The sequence below is a fragment of the Sprattus sprattus genome (genome assembly GCF_963457725.1).
Source record: "Sprattus sprattus genome assembly, chromosome: 15".
Lineage (NCBI taxonomy): Eukaryota > Metazoa > Chordata > Actinopteri > Clupeiformes > Clupeidae > Sprattus > Sprattus sprattus.
In genome coordinates, this window is record NC_137913.1 from 31,823,760 (window position 1) to 31,841,533 (window position 17,774).

General features: G+C 40.9%; 1 protein-coding gene across 1 annotated transcript; it reads left to right on the plus strand.

The window, feature by feature from the left end:
- Window positions 1–1,412: 1,412 nt before the first annotated feature.
- On the plus strand, window positions 1,413–15,270 carry LOC308376387 (NLR family CARD domain-containing protein 3-like; the record flags this gene model as incomplete). The annotated part of the gene is made up of 7 exons (XM_080852679.1): window positions 1,413–1,534; window positions 6,128–6,244; window positions 6,859–6,978; window positions 7,229–7,345; window positions 10,406–10,481; window positions 13,147–13,342; window positions 13,457–15,270. The coding sequence occupies 7 exons, from the start codon at window positions 1,413–1,415 to the stop codon at window positions 15,268–15,270; spliced, it is 2,562 nt and encodes an 853-aa protein (XP_080708805.1).
- Window positions 15,271–17,774: the final 2,504 nt, after the last annotated feature.

Consider the following 17,774-nt stretch of genomic DNA (forward strand, 5'->3'; position numbering starts at 1 on the left):
TATTCTATCACTCTGTCTGATCCTCTCTTCCACTGCACTCTTATTATATCACTCTGTCTGTCTGTCTGATCCTCTCTTCCCCTGCACTCTTATTCTATCACTCTATCTGTCTGTCTGATCCTCTCTTCCCCTGCACTCTTATTCTATCACTCTGTCTGTCTGATCCTCTCTTCCCCTGCACTCATATTCTATCACTCTGTCTGTCTCTCTGATCCTCTCTTCCCCTGCACTCTTATTCTATCACTCTGTCTGTCTGTCTGATCCTCTCTTCCCCTGCACTCTTATTCTATCACTCTGTCTGTCTGATCCTTTCTTCCCCTGCACTCTTATTCTATCACTCTGTCTGATCCTCTCTTCCCCTGCACTCTTATTCTATCACTCTATCTGTCTGATCCTCTCCTCCCCTGCACTCTTATTCTATCACTCTGTCTGTCTGATCCTCTCTTCCCCTGCACTCTTATTCTATCACTCTGTCTGTCTGTCTGATCCTGTCTTCCCCTGCACTCTTATTCTATCACTCTGTCTGTCTGATCCTCTCTTCCCCTGCACTCTTATTCTATCACTCTGTCTTTCTCTCTGATCCTCTCTTCCCCTGCACTCTTATTCTATCACTCTGTCTGTCTGTCTGATCCTCTCTTCCCCTGCACTCTTATTCTATCACTCTGTCTGTCTGATCCTCTCTTCCCCTGCACTCTTTTCATATCACTCTGTCTGTCTGATCCTCTCTTCCCCTGCACTCTTATTCTATCACTCTGTCTGTCTGATCCTCTCTTCCCCTGCACTCTTATTCTATCACTCTCTCTGATCCTCTCTTCCCCTGCACTCTTATTCTATCACTCTCTCTGATCCTCTCTTCCCCTGCACTCTTATTCTATTACTCTCTCTGATCCTCTCTTCCCCTGCACTCTTATTCTATCACTCTGTCTGTCTGATCCTCTCTTCCCCTGCACTCTTATTCTATCACTCTGTCTGTCTGTCTGTCTAATCCTCTCTTCCCCTGCACTCTTATTCTATTACTCTGTCTGTCTGTCTGTCTGATCCTGTCTTCCCCTGCACTCTTATTCTATCAATCTATCTGTCTGATCCTCTCTTCCCCTGCACTCTTATTCTATCAATCTATCTGTCTGATCCTCTCTTCCCCTGCACTCTTATTCTATCACTCTGGCTGTCTGTCTGTCTTTCCTTCACCATTTCTCTCACCCATTCATCTCAGAATATGTTATTTTCTATCTGATGCATTTAGGGTTATTTGGTCGTTTAAAGGAATTTGTTCTAATTGGCATCCAACATGTGTATCAACCTGCTACGATTTACAGTTGTACTTATTAATTTGGGTAATATAGTACATTTATTTTATTAATGGCATGCGCTGTCTGTAGCACAATTTTACGTGTTCGATTGTGTTGGCTGACATGGGGCTTGGGAATTTGAGTTACACAAGAATAGGGAGGGTGGCAGGATATGACACGTGCTGCATGCTGTACTTCCGGATCATAAAAGGCCCTCCTACACAGTACAACATGGCTGACAAGAAGTATGTTGTGACCCCTGATTAGGGGGGTCAGCCTTAAGGGGAGGGGTGTGTGATGAGGGGGGTCAGCCTTAAGGGGAGGGGTGTGGCGTCATGGCCAGCCTGGTGGGATGGCAGGATGGCTGGCAACCATCCCGTTTCATATCATTAACTATCTCTTTACAAACTAGCTTATGACTGTTCTAACCAGGTAACAAGCTGAAAACCTCTCGGTCTGCTCCCGAGTATGGCATCTACCCATCAGTATTTTAAAAGTCATTGTTAGAATGATTAGCAAATACACGCGTTAATCGTGTGTCAGTGTGTTTTTAAATGTGTTATTACATCTGTAATGCAGGTTTAAGTCAAGGCAAGGAATTAATCTGGAAGAGGGGGGGAGGGGTGCTTTAAAACAGTGGGTAAAATAAATCATTTCTAAAATCAAAAAGAAGGAAATATATTGTTAAGTCTTATCCGCTGTTGTTTCTGCTGGGAGGCGCACCCCTATATCAAGGGACTCTCATGCAGGTATGGTCACAGATACCTTTCAACAGATAGGAAGTGTGTTTATTTGTGAGAAATGCAATTTGTTTGATACATTATTGTTTTGATTCCTCATTTCTATTGAAGCCAGTTCAGTGTGTGTCCATGAAGAGTAACTGAACAATGGAAACACCAGGAGACGCTCCAGAGGGACAGAGGTAATGCATCATCTGAATTATGTGTGATGTTAAATGAAGCTGATATGTCCGTGTGTTTCTGTGGCTCTTGTGCCTTTAAGTGGAGGTATAGGCCTACTCCACTTAGGCTAATAGCTTACTCTAAAACACTGCCTAGGTTCTGCAATTCTCTGTGTTAATTTCCTTTTTCATAACCGCAAGCCAGTCACTGTCCAGCACCATTGGTGAAACACACAGCCTACACTTTGTGAAAATTAGTTTGAACAAATTATTCTAAATTCTGAATGAGTCACAGTCCATGCCTACTGAGCCACTGAACACAGTCAGGTTAACCACAATAATCTCCACCATAACTGCAATAATTCATTCCTCCACCAGGAATTCCATGTTAATTTTTTTTGTCAAGTGATCTTATGCAAATAATATTTAAAGCTCTTAGTAAGGTAATTTATTCAGTCTCATATGGTGGTTTTATAAGAAACAGCTTAGACTACAGGTAACGTATGCAGTTTGTGAATTACTTGTGTGTACAGTAGTGAGAGGAGAAAACTACAATTCCCACGCTCTCCTGTAGGACTTGTGTGTACAGTAGCGAGAGAAGAAAACTACATTTCCCACACTCTCCAGTAGGACATGTGTGTACTGAAACTGTACTAAATGACCTCCTAAGATCATCAGGCTCACCCAGCCTACTAGTCTTGCTGGATCTAAGCGCCGCTTTTGACACGGTGGACCATAGCATCCTGTATCGGCCCCTCCAGGAGGTGGGAATTACAGGCACTGCCCCCAACTTCTTTTATTCTTACCTCACAGGACGCCAGAAATACAGCCGCGGAAAAAATTAAGAGACCACTTCAAAATTATCAGTTTCTCTGGTTTTACTATTTATTTGTATGTGTTAAAGTAAAATGTACATTTCTGTTTTATTCTATAACCTACTGGCAACATTCCTACCAAATTTCAAACAAAAATGCAGTTTGTGAATTACTTGTGTGTACAGTAGCGACTTGACACACAAACACTTCTCAGAGTTGAGGAACATTGTCAGAGCAAAAGGAAGCAAGTTTTTCTTCCGGGACAACGTTGTACTTTGCCTGGCTGAGGTTTGTAAAAGACCATAAGGATTGAAAAAGAGGACTGGAGGTTCTTCTAAGTTCGTCTTCTCTGATGAGTCCAATTTCACAGTAGGTGCAAGACTCTGTGGCTTGTAGGCCTCTCCAGGTCTCCGTCTAACCATCAGACGACCATGTGTTGGGCAAAGCTGAAAATTGGACTCATCAGAGAAGACGAACTAGAAGACCCTCCAGTCCGCTTTGGTTCAATCCTTATGGTCTTTTACAAACCTCAGCCAGGCAAAGTACAACGTTGTCCCGGAAGAAAAACTTGCTTCCTTTTGCTCTGACAATGTTCCCCAACTCTGAGAAGTGTTTTTTCCAGCAGGGCAATGCTCCATGCCACACAGCCAGGCCAGTAAAGGTGTGGATGGAGTACCACCAGATCAGGACCCTGTCATGGCCAGCCCAATTTCGAGACCTGAATCCCATAAAAAACCTCTGAAATGTGATCAAGAGGAAGATGGATGGTTACAAGCCATGAAAAGAAGCCGAGCTGCTTGAATTCTTGCGCCAGGAGTAGCATAAAGTCACCCAACGGCAATGTGAAAGACTGGTGGAGAGCATGCCAAGACACATGAAAGTTGTGATTTTAAATCAAGGTTATTCCACCAAATATTGATTTCTGAACTCTTCCTAAGTTAAAGCATTAGTATTGTGTAGTTTAAAAATGAATATGAGCTTGTTTTCTTTGCATTATTCGAGATCTGAAGACACTGCATCTTTTTTGCTATTTTGACCAATTGTCATTTTTCTGCAAATAAATGATCTAAATGACAATATTTTTGTTTGAAATTTGGTAGGAATGTTGCCAGTAGGTTATAGAATAAAACAAAAATTTACATTTTACTTTAACACATACCAATAAATAGTAAAACCAGAGAAACTGATAATTTTGAAGTGGTCTCTTAATTTTTCCCGCGGCTGTATGTTTCCCTCGGCAATCTCACCTCCAGCGTTAGATGTGTCACCCCTGATGTCCCTCAGGCGTCAGCTGTGGGGCCCCTGCTTTTTTTAATTTACACGCCGCCCCTGGGAAGTATACTACGGAGCCATAACATCGAAATCCACTCAAATGCTGATGATACGTAAATTTACATCCGAACTACACCTGACAAACACCTGGCTCTATCCCGGACTACTAAATGCCCGGATGGCATCCAGCACTGGATGAGCAACAACTCCCTTCAGCTCAATAGCAGCAAGTCAGAGGCCATTCTTATTGGCAACCCTCATCAAACTAAAAAAGCCGGCATCACCCACATCACCATAAATGGTCACCCCACCCCTCTCTCCTAACTCATCACAAACCTGGGTGTCAAGCTGGACTCATCACTGTCCTTTGATGCACACATTAAATCCATCTACCAAACTTCATTCTACCACCTGCATCTTAAGGCTGAGACCCTCTGAAACATGCTGCAGAAAAGCTGGTGCACGCATTCATCAGCTCCCGACTTGACTACTGCAACTCTCTGCTGGCAGGTCAGCCAGCGAAAACCATTCAGAGGCTGTAGTATGTTCAGAACAGTGCTGTCCGGGTTCTCACCCGGACACGGATATGGGAACACATCACCCCAGTCCTACACTCCCTCCACTGGCTTTCAATCAACCAAAGACTCATTTTCAAAGTCCTTCTCCTAGTAGTTAGCCTGACGATGTCATACTCATAATTCTAGTCAGAATATGAGTCTGAGACCGAACCATTGGGCTGTGATTATGGGGCGTGTTTCAACGAACCAGGAAAGAAAATTCCTCTTCGCTGAATTGGATACCTAGAACCAATCAGAGCAACGTAGTATTACCATCTGATAGATTCAACTTTTACTTGATCCCGTAGGAAGGACGGCAAAAACATCTTTTCAATCGACAAATGCCTTGATCGCGTTTCTCTGTTCCTCTTCCTCAAAATGAATGCGCTGTCAATATCTGTTGAGATATGCCTGCTCACGTTACTTAATTAGCACTCAAAGCTAGAAGCTACCATTTGTTTCAATGTTTATTTTGTCTACGCGTTAGCATAACCCTTTCAATAATGGTCTAGAGTGCTTCAGTTAAGACCTACAATCCTCGGCAACATTCGCGTTGCGTAAACACAACTAACCGAGTCAATGTAGACATAAAAAAAGTCGTGTAGATAGCTTAAATCATATAAAATATGTCCCACTAAGCTTCCGAGACGGCGCCATCTTTGTTCGATGTATATTCTATCTATATCTGTCCATCAACGTATAAGGCCCGCCCTTACAATTTGATTGGTTTAGATTGCTTTCTCAACTTTTCTGAAACGTTTAATCCCTCCCAACTAGCTCGACTCCAGACTGAATCTCCCAGACCAAAAATGTTGTGGGCGGGGTTCAGGCTGGTATCCAGGCTACCTAGTAGTAGCACTTCTATTACTTTTTATTATTGTGGTTGTGATTGTCTATCGCATTTTAAGCACCTTGAGAAATCTTTGTTTTTTAAAGTGTGCTATACAAATAAAATCCATTATTATTATTATTATAGTAGTGAGAGGAGAAAACTACATTTCACATCCTCTCCTGTAGGACATGTGTGTAAAGTAGTGAGAGGAGAAAACTACATTTCACATGCTCTCGCATTCCATATGGAATTTTGTGCACAGCAGCGTCATTACAACCAGATAGGCCAGTTCATTTCAATGGCTGAATTTGAATATCCAAATCAAAATAAGAATATGTTTTCATTGTATATTTCATTTAAATACCTACACTCCTTTTCCAGCTTCCCCTTTTAAGAATAGCCAGACAGATTATGGGTGTTAATGCCTCTGTAGTAAATCATGCATGCTTTTTTGTGTGTAGACACGTCCGTCTGGAGAGACCTCCATCACCTGCACCCACTTGTGTGTCCATGAAGAGTGATCGGTCATATGATAACCCCGTGAACTTCAAAGATGAAGATGGTGCAGATGGATCAAGGCAAGTCCGTGAAACAGACTCATGTCAAGGGTATGCTAGGAAGGGTATGTTAGGAAGTCAACAAATAGTGACTTTGAAGTGTCATAATGAGATATTTGATTAAACAACAAAACATCTTTCTATAAATACTTTGTAACTGTATTTCATTGAAATACCAACACTCCCTTTCCAGCTCCCCCTTGTTAAGAATAGCCAGACAGATTATGGGTGTTAATGCCTCTGTAGTAAATCATGCTTGCTTTTTTGTGTGTAGACACGTCCGTCAGGAGAGACCTCCATCACCATCCATCATGAGATATTTGATCAAACAACAACAAATCTTTCTATAAATACTTTGTAACTGCATTTCTTTTAAATACCCACACTCCCCCTTCCATCTTCCTTTTGTTAAGAATAGCCAGTCAGACTCTAGGTAAAAATCTGTAGTAAATCATGCATGCTATTTTGTCTTTTTATTCAAAAGAGACACAGTTCAGGTGAAGCATACTCTCTTTGGGAAGTGAACACATGATATTGTTGATGTTCATAACTTACTCTTTCTAACTCAGCATAGGAACACACATTTGAAACACACATTTGATATAAACTGTGGGAATTTATAATGTTCTATACAGAAACCCGATCCATCTGGAGAGACCTCCATCACCTGCACCCACTTGTGTGTCCATGAAGAGTGATCGGTCATATGATAACCCCGTGAACTTCAAAGATGAAGATGGTGCAGATGGATCAAGGCAAGTCCGTGAAACAGACTCATGGCAAGGGTATGCTAGGAAGGGTATGTTAGGAAGTCAACAAATAGTGACTTTGAAGTGTCATAATGAGATATTTGATTAAACAACAAAACATCTTTCTATAAATACTTTGTAACTGTATTTCATTTAAATACCCACACTCCCCCTTCCAGCTTCCTTTTGCTAAGAATAGCCAGTCAGACTCTAGGTACAAATCTGTAGTAAATCATGGGTGCTATTTTGTCTGTAGACACATCCGTCAGGAGAGACCTCCATCACCTGCGCCCACTTGTGTATCCATGAAGAGTGACCAGTCATATGATAACCCCATTAACTTCAAAGATGAAGATGGTACAGATGGATCAAGGCAAGTTCAATGAGAGTCAGAAGACCGAATGCGGTGAACTGAAGTTCATTCAATATGGCAGACTTTTCATTCGAGCTGAGTGGTGGATCCATGGAGCAGCTTTATCAAAAAGTTGGTGTGCTAACTTTTTTAAGAAGCACAATGGAGTAATTGCTAATAGCTAACGAGATACTAGTGGCTAAAGAAAGAGAAACCTATTGAAATGTGCTTACTTTGACACTATGACAAACTAGTGAGTCAACCACCTTCCTAACACAGTCAAACATCAAGCAAATGCAACACAAGACAAAGCAAGACGGCAAGTAAGCTACTTACTAGTGCGGCAGACAGTGGAAACCGGGCGGCTTCAGGCAAACTTACATTACACAGTAATATGCCTACGGACCCTGGTATGGCAATGACACTGGTAGGCGATTCTCCATATTAAAAGTCATTGTAGCGTTCCAATTTTTTTTAAGCTGTTATTTTAAGGTAAAACTGCTAATCCAAACCCTAACCCTGAAGTACAATTACTACATAAGGCCATTTTAAATGGCATCTTTCGTCACTATGCTTGTTCCAATCAAAAGCCTTATTGAACACCCAAAACGTATCCAAGTTCAACCAATCAAAATATTCTCTCAAACCAATACATTTGATCCGCGCTCAGCCATCAGAATATTTCCGCTCACTTTTTGCGGAGAAACATTTTAAGATAATGGTAACTTGTGAGAGCAGGTGGGTGCCCCTGCCAATGTTTCAGACACCCTGTTTACAACTTTTTGGTGGGCTTTGCCTGACCTTGACTTGTCTGCATCTCTTCTCCCGAGACCCCTCAATGAATGCTTGGCCATCTCCATCAGCTTGCACCTGTAGGCCTGTATTTGAAAACAGGCCTTTTGGCCTGACCTAACAAGACACTCACCTCTGCACACGAGCCTTTTGGCCTGACCTAACAAGACACTCACCTCTGCACACGGGCCTTTTGGCCTGACCTAACAAGACACTCACCTCTGCACACAGGCCTTTGGGCCTGACCTAACAAGACACTCACCTCTGCACACGGGCAACCATTTCAACCAGATATTTGGTCAAAAAAATAAGAAATTCACTGATAATTCTAAGTGGCTCATTGGCGTGCTCATGTGTCATTTTCTTAATGCAAAAAAAGTGTGAATTATCTTATTTCCAATGACATCAGACTAAAAACCCCAAAAGATCAACGTACAAAATGTATTCTGAAATAATAACAACATAGAACAGAAGGCCGGTGTTGCCAAAGTTGTTAAGCCCCGTCCTGTTTCTTAGTTTGTTTTCCTTGTGTTGTGGGAGACAGGGAACGCATTGAAACCTCCAGGAGTCATTCTTGGGGCCTTTGAACTCGAACATATCTTTTAAATAGGGCCAAGGGTGGCTTATGTCAGAGGGCTCAGTTCAGGCCGACTCTGTATCCATGTTGAATAGTCAGTTAGTCAGGCTGTCTGTTGAATGCTCAGGTATAACCAAACACGCACATGGATATAATTGGAGTTGATAGAGCCACCTGATTGGTTTAAACTTCCACAACGCAACAGCAACGCAATCCATAGTTTTGTGTAGGCAACATTTTGGCGAAACTGTGTTCATAAATGTAACGAGTAACAACACATTGTCGAAATGTAGCGGAGTAAAAGTACAGATAATAGCTGCAAAATGTAATGGAGTAAAAGCATGCACTATTATTTTTACTCAAGTAAATTACAGATACGTAAACATTTACTTAAGTACAGTAACGAAGTAAATATACTTTGTTACATTCCATATGTATGTTGGATATGCATAAAACAAACAACGTTGGCACAAACTGGAGACTTGAAACAAGAATTAGGATGCAAACGCTCAAGGCATGTTTTACTTAAATAAATCAAAGTGCCACGATGGGCAAACAATGCAAAGTTCACAGGACTGGAGAACACAGCATGTCTTACTGTTCACAAACAATTACACACAAAGACAAAGGAAAAGTCCAAGGCTTACATAGGAGCTTAATTAATACATTGGCTACAGGTGAGAACTAAACTAATTAACACAATGGCTAAAGGGGAGAACTAAACCTAATTAACACATTGCCTACAGGTGAACCAAACATCGAGGAAAGGAAACATCGAGGAAACCAAACCTCGAGGAAAATCTAAGTAGTGAGGGAAATATTAAACACAGGAGAGGATGAACGGGTTGGAGTAGCATATGGAACAAGAGCAGGAACAGAAACAGAGGAGCGTGCAGCTAAGGTTGTGACAAACGTTAAGACAAGTACATTTTTTTTTTGGATTAGCAGATTTCTCAACGGACAGACGAGTGCAGATCTAGAGTCAAGGAAAAAACATAATTTAACATCATATGCTACTGAAAGGCTTGTGATGCAGGTTCTGTCTTGTGTCTTCATAAGCCACTCACTCTATTCACAAGGTTTCTGATAAAGCCTGGAAATGTAAGACCAGCTTCCTTGTGTTGTTATGTGTTCTTCAGGTTTGTGTTTGTTTACCTTTTTTCTCCTCGTGTCTGACTCCTCACGCACTGCCCTTGATTGTCTGCCCCGGCTTGAATGTATTCACCTGCCCTTGATTGTCTGCCCCGGCTTGAATGTATTCACCTGCCCTTGATTGTCTGCCCTGCCTTGATAGCGTTCCCCTGCGTTTGAGTTCTGTTCATCATCACCACTAAATTTCAAAAGTACGTTTAATATGATCAATTTACAAAATGATTTCTGAAAGAAGGTATTGCAGTATAGAACAGACAGAACATCTGCAGTCCAATACAATCCTAGAGCAGGGGAAAAAAACATCTGGATGAATCTGCTTCATGAAAGGCACAAGTATGGTTTTGGAATAAGCACATATCTTTTGTTTTCATAAGCCACTCAATGTTTTCACTAGGTTTCTGATAAAGGCTCAAAACCCTGTTTTACAGTACAGTGTTGCCAAAGTACATCTGTTAGCAAGCTGGCTAGTTTTTATCAGGGTCAACTGTGCCTTTGTTGATGTTCAAAGGTTAGCTCCCTAGTTAAAGTCAATACTCCTCACTTTGATTTTCCATCCCCAGAAGCCAAACGGAGGATTGTAACCCAGATGCTGTCAGTGACCAGAGTCAACATGGGGATCTGAAGCACATCTTCCAGGTTTGATGCTGACATTTAATGCAGTGCTGCTATGGAGAATATGTTCATAATTAGTAATATACATTACCACTCAGAAGTGTGGCATTATTCACAAATGTACTTGTTTCTGAAAGAAAATAACATTTTGCTATTCAAATAACCGAAGATTGAACCTAAATTTAATATAGCTAATCATTGACCATAAATAAGTATAGCTATCATTATAGTTTTAGCTATGTATGAATTTGATACATAGGCTCGTTATGGCATGTTTGACAGGTTATGTATACACATTTTTACATTAACACTGATGGCTCACTGCACATACGGAGCAATTAGGTGTTCAGTGTTTTGCTCAAGGACGCTTCGACAGGGAATCAAATCTTCTGATGACTAAACGACTTCTCTACCTCCTGTACCACTGTCGCCCTGAAATAGGCAGTAACAAGGGAAATAGGGGAATAAACGGGACATACACAAGAGCTCAACAGGGGACAACGCTCAGAAGACAACGTTCAGAAATATAATGTCCAATGAACACAACACTCAAAAGTTTCGAAGGAGAAACAAAAAGTTACTTGCGGGTAAAAAACAAGGCTCAGGAGCACTAGAGTGAGAGACATCGGAAATTAACTGGAGATTTCGAAAGACCTGGAAGTTGGAGATGATGGGATGATCGTGGGAGACGTAGAGGCAGGAACTTGATGCTCATGGAGATTAGTCCTTCTCACAACAAGGCCAGGCAAGGGAGTGAAGGGAGTGAGGAGTTTCTATAGTGGGGGAGGGAGTGACAGGTGCAGGTGATCAGGCAATCAGGAGATTGGGACGATGACTGAGGCAGGTGTGTTGAGGCAGGAGTGGCGGGGCAGAGAGGCAGGAGGCACACATCTACAGGTCGATAAAAGCATCAGAAACTCTGCAACACGCACGCATGCACGCACAGACACTGGCACAGACACAGACACAGGCACAGACACAGGCACGGACACAGGCACACTCACATGCACATGCACCCCTCCATCTTTTAGGTATGAAGAGCTCCCAGATTCGGTGGCCAAACTTGAGCTCTGGTAGATGCAACTCCTGAACTCTGACCCCAGGTCTAGGTGCTCCACCACCTGTAGCAATAGACTTCCAAACACACATACATTTATATATAAAGCACAACATATAGCAATAGACATCCAAACACACATACATTTATAAATAAAGCTCAACCTATAGCAATAGACATCCAAACACACATACATGTTTATATAAAGCACAACCTGTAGCAATACACATCCAAACACACATACATGTTTATATAAAGAACAACCTGTAGCTATAGACATCCAATCACACATACATGTTTATATAAAGCACATCCTATAGCAATAGACATCCAAACACATATACATGTATACCGTATATAAAGAAAAACATATAGCAATATACATCCAAACACACATACATGTTTATATAAAGCACAACCTATAGCAATAGACATCCAAACACACATACATGTTTATATAAAGCACAACCTATAGCAACAGACATCCAAACACACATACACATATATATATAAATCACGAAATGGTTTCAATAAGGAATCATTATTTCTAGCCTTAGCACTGCCTTCATAATATTCATTGATAAATACAAACATTTTATTTTAAACTTTTGAATGGCAAAGTGTATATTTACATACTGTCATATTTCACAATGTATTAGGGAGGGAGTTTCAGGCAGGAGTGGAAGTTTAGTTTTTAGTTCACAGCAATGGAGAAAACTGCACACAAGAGAACAGCCAGTGATAGTTACAGTACCAGTGAATCCACTGCAGTGTCCTTGCTCTTGGGAGGTTAGCATAGCCTATGACCAGTTAGAGAAGGGCAGTCTTTCATCAGGAAGACCTGACTGGCATTGATGTCAGACTTTACTAGGAAAAGAGGATACAGTTCATGTACGACAAATACAAAAGGGGCTGCTGTGAGTTCTTATTTAATATTTTGGATTGACAAGCGTTCATATAATTTATACATGATCCTATGGGAAAATTGATTGAGCAGTTATTTATTAAATATGGTCATAGGCTCCACTATCTGTCTCATGTAAGAAGGGTTCAGTCCTCATTCCATTTATTTGTAAATGTTTAATGTTCTGCAACACTGTTAACATAATATGTAACATATAGTCATTGGTGACATAAGGCTCCACTGTCTGTCTAAATGTTCTGCACTGGTCATGCAGTAGTTTTTAAACCCATTACTCTGTTCTAGGGTCCAGCTGACATGAAGTACTTTAGATGCAACTGTAGTTTACATCTCAACCCTTTAAATATTGCATGTTTCTATAGTGTTCTTAAAACAGATGTACACCACAACAAAATCCAATACCATCCACGATGATTATCATATATACACGTATACCATAATAATATGTGCTGTGGGTTAGCTACCAGGAATTCTGTTATTATTTGCTGTCTCACTTTTTCACAGTGGACTGTCAATATTGTAATGATGCTCATAAATGCAGTGTAATAGAATATGTCATACTGAGAATCATTAAGTAAAATGACTTTGTACTAACAGTACATATACAAGGTTTAGTGTTGAGGTAAATGTAAGTAGTGTCAGTGCTGAGTATTGCTCTGTGCTCTGTATTGCAATGCACTGCAGACTGTTACCAGATATTTGTGCTTTAGGTGTTAGAGGAGAACATCATCCTCTTTGTGAAGAATGAGCTGAAGAGATTCAAGAGGATGCTGAGTCCAGATTACCAAGAGAACTTTGAGAGTAAAGAGGACGATGAGAATGAAGCCAGAGAAGGGGCTCTGAAGATGGCACTGCACTTCCTTAGGAATATGAAGCTGAACGATCTCGCTGACAAACTGCAACAAAGTAAGACTTCTTCATATTAATTTTCATCAATATGCTACATCACAAAATAAAAACATACAAATGATTTGACCTCATTGTTGGTGGCTTTTGTGTTGTTGTGCTTTTCTTACATAGGTGAGCTGTTTGTTCATACTGAGCTGAAAAGACATCTCAAAAACAAGTACCAGAGTGTTTTTGAAGGTATATGCAAGCAAGGAGGCTCTGCTCTTCTAGAAAAGATCTACACAGAGGTCTTCATCACAGAGGGAGGAAGTGGAAAAGTAAATGAAGAGCATGAAGTCAGACAGATTGAGTCGAGATCCAAGACACCTGCTGGACAGGAGACATCAATCAAATGCAGTGACATCTTTAAACCCTTACCTGGCCAAGACAAACCAATCAGAAGTGTTGTCACAAAAGGAGTTGCTGGCATTGGTAAAACTGTCTCGGTTCAGAAGTTCATCCTGGACTGGGCAGAAGGAAAAGAAAACCAGGATATCCACTTCATATTCCCACTGCTTTTTAGGGAGCTCAACCTCATTAAAGAAAAACGGCTCTCTTTGATGGATCTCCTCCACCACTTTTTCACAGAAATAAAGCAGTCAACTTTTCCCAGCCAAGGGAAGTGCAAAGTGTTGTTCATCTTTGATGGTCTGGATGAATGTCGACTCCAGCTAGACTTTCAGAAAAATGAAAGATTGACTGATGTGACAAAGGTCACCTCATTGGACGTACTCCTGACAAATGTCATCAAGGGTAATCTTCTCCCCTCTGCTTTACTTTGGATAACCTCTCGACCAGCAGCAGCCAATCAAATCCCACCTAAGTGTGTTGACAGGGTCACAGAGGTACAAGGGTTCAATGACCCACAGAAGGATGAGTACTTTAGGAAGAGGATCAGTGATCAGAATCTTGCCGGCAATGTCATCTCTCACATCAAATCATCAAGGAGCCTCCACATTATGTGCCACATACCAGTGTTCTGCTGGATTGCTGCTACTGTTCTTGGGGTAATTCTTGGCTCTTCAGGAGGTGGACAGATTCCAAAGACTCTGACAGAGATGTACACCTATTTCCTCATTTTCCAGACCAAACAGAGAAGTACCAAGTTTGAAAATGTGCAGGGCCTTGATCCACAGTGGAACCAGGAAGTTATCCTTGGTCTTGGGAAGTTGGCTTATGAACAGTTAGAGAAGGGTAATCTGATTTTTTATGAAAAAGACCTGATAGAGTGTGGCATTGATGTAAGAGAGGCAGCAGTATGCTCTGGCATCTGCTCACAGATCTTTCGAGAAGAATCAGGGCTTTATCAAGGAAAGGTGTGCTGCTTCGTGCATTTAAGTGTCCAGGAGTATCTTGCAGCTTTGTATGTGTTGTTGATGATGGCAGTTGAAGGGAAAAGCATACTATCCAGACACAGAGTTCCTGAAAAATCCAATAAGCTTTGGAAAAGAATAGTGAATTTGTGTCCTTCAATGAAGGAATCCATGATCATCTTACAGAAGAGTGCAGTGGACAAAGCTTTGGACCATGAAGATGGGCGCTTTGACCTATTCCTCCGTTTCCTTCTTGGCCTCTCTCTGGAGTCTAACCAGACACTCCTGCATGGCCTACTACAGAGAGGACGAATTCAGATGGGTAATGAAGAAACAATCAGTTACATTAAGGAAAAGATCAGGGAGGTTCCTTCATCAGAAAGGGTCATCAACCTCTTCCACTGTCTGAATGAACTCAATGATCACTCTTTAGTGGAAGAGGTCCAGATGTTGCTGAGAGCTGGGACTCTTTCTGGAGCTGTACTCTCACCTGCCCAGTGGTCAGCTCTAGTGTTTGTGCTGCTGACATCAGAACAGAAGCTAGATGTGTTTGACTTGAATAAGTTCATCAGATCTGATGAAGGTCTCCTAAGGCTGCAGCCAGTAGTGGAGGAATCTCAGAAGGCTCAGTAAGTATGATGGCAGTGTGTATCCACAGCATGGGAGGAGTTAATAACTCTAGCTGTGTTTCCATCCAACTTTTTTAATGCACATTTTGGCCATTTGAATAATAGACCCTGTCAGGAAACAACTGAAATTAGTATAAAATCCTTGAATGCAAATAAACAAGTGATTGACTAGATGGTGGTAGATTATCTCACTATTTGCATAGAGTATAATGTGACTACGTTTGAATTAAATCAGCATTTGTTGCACTTTTATCACGTTTTCCTGTGAAAGTTGCCCACAGCTTTTCACAACTCCTGAGCACCTGTCCATTTTTAATTCTGATATGTGGAGAAATATTTAGTCTGATTTTTGAATTGGTTTAGAAGCACAACAATATACAGACAGCAGCAGTGTCCTTTACATTGAGCATATAGTCACTGGTGGCTGTTTTCCCCTTAAGGCTCGATAGGTGTTCGCTCACTGAAAGGAGCTGTACAGCACTGGCATGTATCCTCAGCAAACCATCTTCAAAACTGAAAAATGTGGTTCTCAGTTACAACAGTATTGGAGATGTTGGGGTCCAAGAACTCTGTAGCGGACTGGAGAACCCAAACTGTGCACTGGAGACACTCAGGTAAGACATTTAGATTCTTCAATATTCACTAGGAATTAGTTCTGTTGGATAATTTTTACATTTACATTTCTTAATAAAAAAAACTTTGAAAACTATACATGAAAATCATCCCCATTATTAGAGACAGACGATTTTCTATTTTCACACATAGACTCTTATATCCTCCATTTCAATGATACAAGTCCACTGAACAAACAACAGAAGTTGTCTCAGTTTACAAAACTCAGCAAGTAAATGTTTGGACAAATGCTCAGATGGAAATTAAAAAATCGTAAAGTATCGTAAAACCACAATGTCACAAACTGTTTCATGGAACATGTTAGTGAAACTTTTTGGAATAGTATCATCTCCAAGTTGTGCAAACTTTGCACAAAGACAGACAGCTAGAGACAACAAGAGCACATTCCATCCAAAGGTAATAAGAACTATTGAGAACAATTTCAATGTTGATGACTGCTTGAAGTCCCTCTCATCTGATCAGGAAGCAGTAGAGCTGGTCAAGGAGCTTTCATCTCTGTGTCAAAAGGGAGGATTTTGTCTGACCAAATGGATGATCTGTTCAGGCACACATTCCAAAGGAGGACAGAGCCCATGAGATCAGGGAACTGGATCTAGATAGAGACAAATTATCAGTAGAAAGAGCACTTGGATTGTTATGGAGTGTAGAGGATGACACGTTTAAGTTCAACATTATTGTGAAAGATAAACCTCAAATGAACATGCTATCGATAGTGAGCTACAGGGCCGCTGACAGGTTTGGCTGGGCCCGGGACAAAATTCTCTCAATGGGCCCCCCCCCCCAAAAAAAAAACACACACACCTCTACTTTCTCAGTCCCTACCCTACCCTTAAATGACGGAAATTCAAAAAAATTACAACTTTAATTGGATAGGCTATGGATATGGACTGAGTGAAGTTATGGCTTTTCAGAATCATACCCAAGGGCGTAGGTTTGGTCTCAGCATTGGGTAGGGACACTGCCCGGCAGACACCCCCACCCCTAACATAAATTAGAAAATGTAGTTGATGTTATATTTAACAGGCAAACTTTATTAGAATATATTAACATTTGTGTACTAACTTGTGGAACTTGGAACTGATTTAAACATAATAAGAATAATAAACCCTTAGTTTAAATACAAAACTAAACGTTCTCCACATTTCTTGACATCACATGTTTTTGTTGTCCTTTTTGGATTTCCCAAACATGAGTAAGACCTCATCTGAAGCCCTGATGGTCCAGCTGCTTCTTCCTCAACTTGCACTACATATGCACTGGATTTCTTAGTTTCCTGAATGCATTTCCAAATCTTGCCTTAATGAACAAAATTACCTAATGAGAAGTACATGCAGTGCATTTGTTTGTTCTGAAATTCATTTGTAATATGTAGGTAATTGGTTCAGGTTTTATGGAGCTGTACTAAGCCTACATCATCTGGATTGCAGTGCAATTAAATAATGTATTCATGAATTATATGCTACATACATTTGGGGATCCCAATTTATTGCACCTTTTTACTACCTTCAAGTATAACATGTATTCTCAAAATAGCCAGTGTGATTGATTACATTCATGGGTAAAATTGTCTTAACATCCCTTTAAAAAACAGCATTTGAATGCAATCTTTACCAAAATGGACAATTCAACGTCTCATCTGAACCCCTTATGCTGATTAATCATCACCCTGCTCTACATCTGTAGCCTCAGGCTGCTGTTTTTCCTGCACAACAATTCATCAATTCAATAGACACTAACCATGCTTAGTTGACTGCTGACATCGGTCGAGACATTACAGGGAACGGATAGTTTTAATACTATCCTAGGGATCATATAGGCCTACCAGTTTATAGGGTGACCAGATTTGAGTTTGTGAAAAAGAGGACACTTCAACTC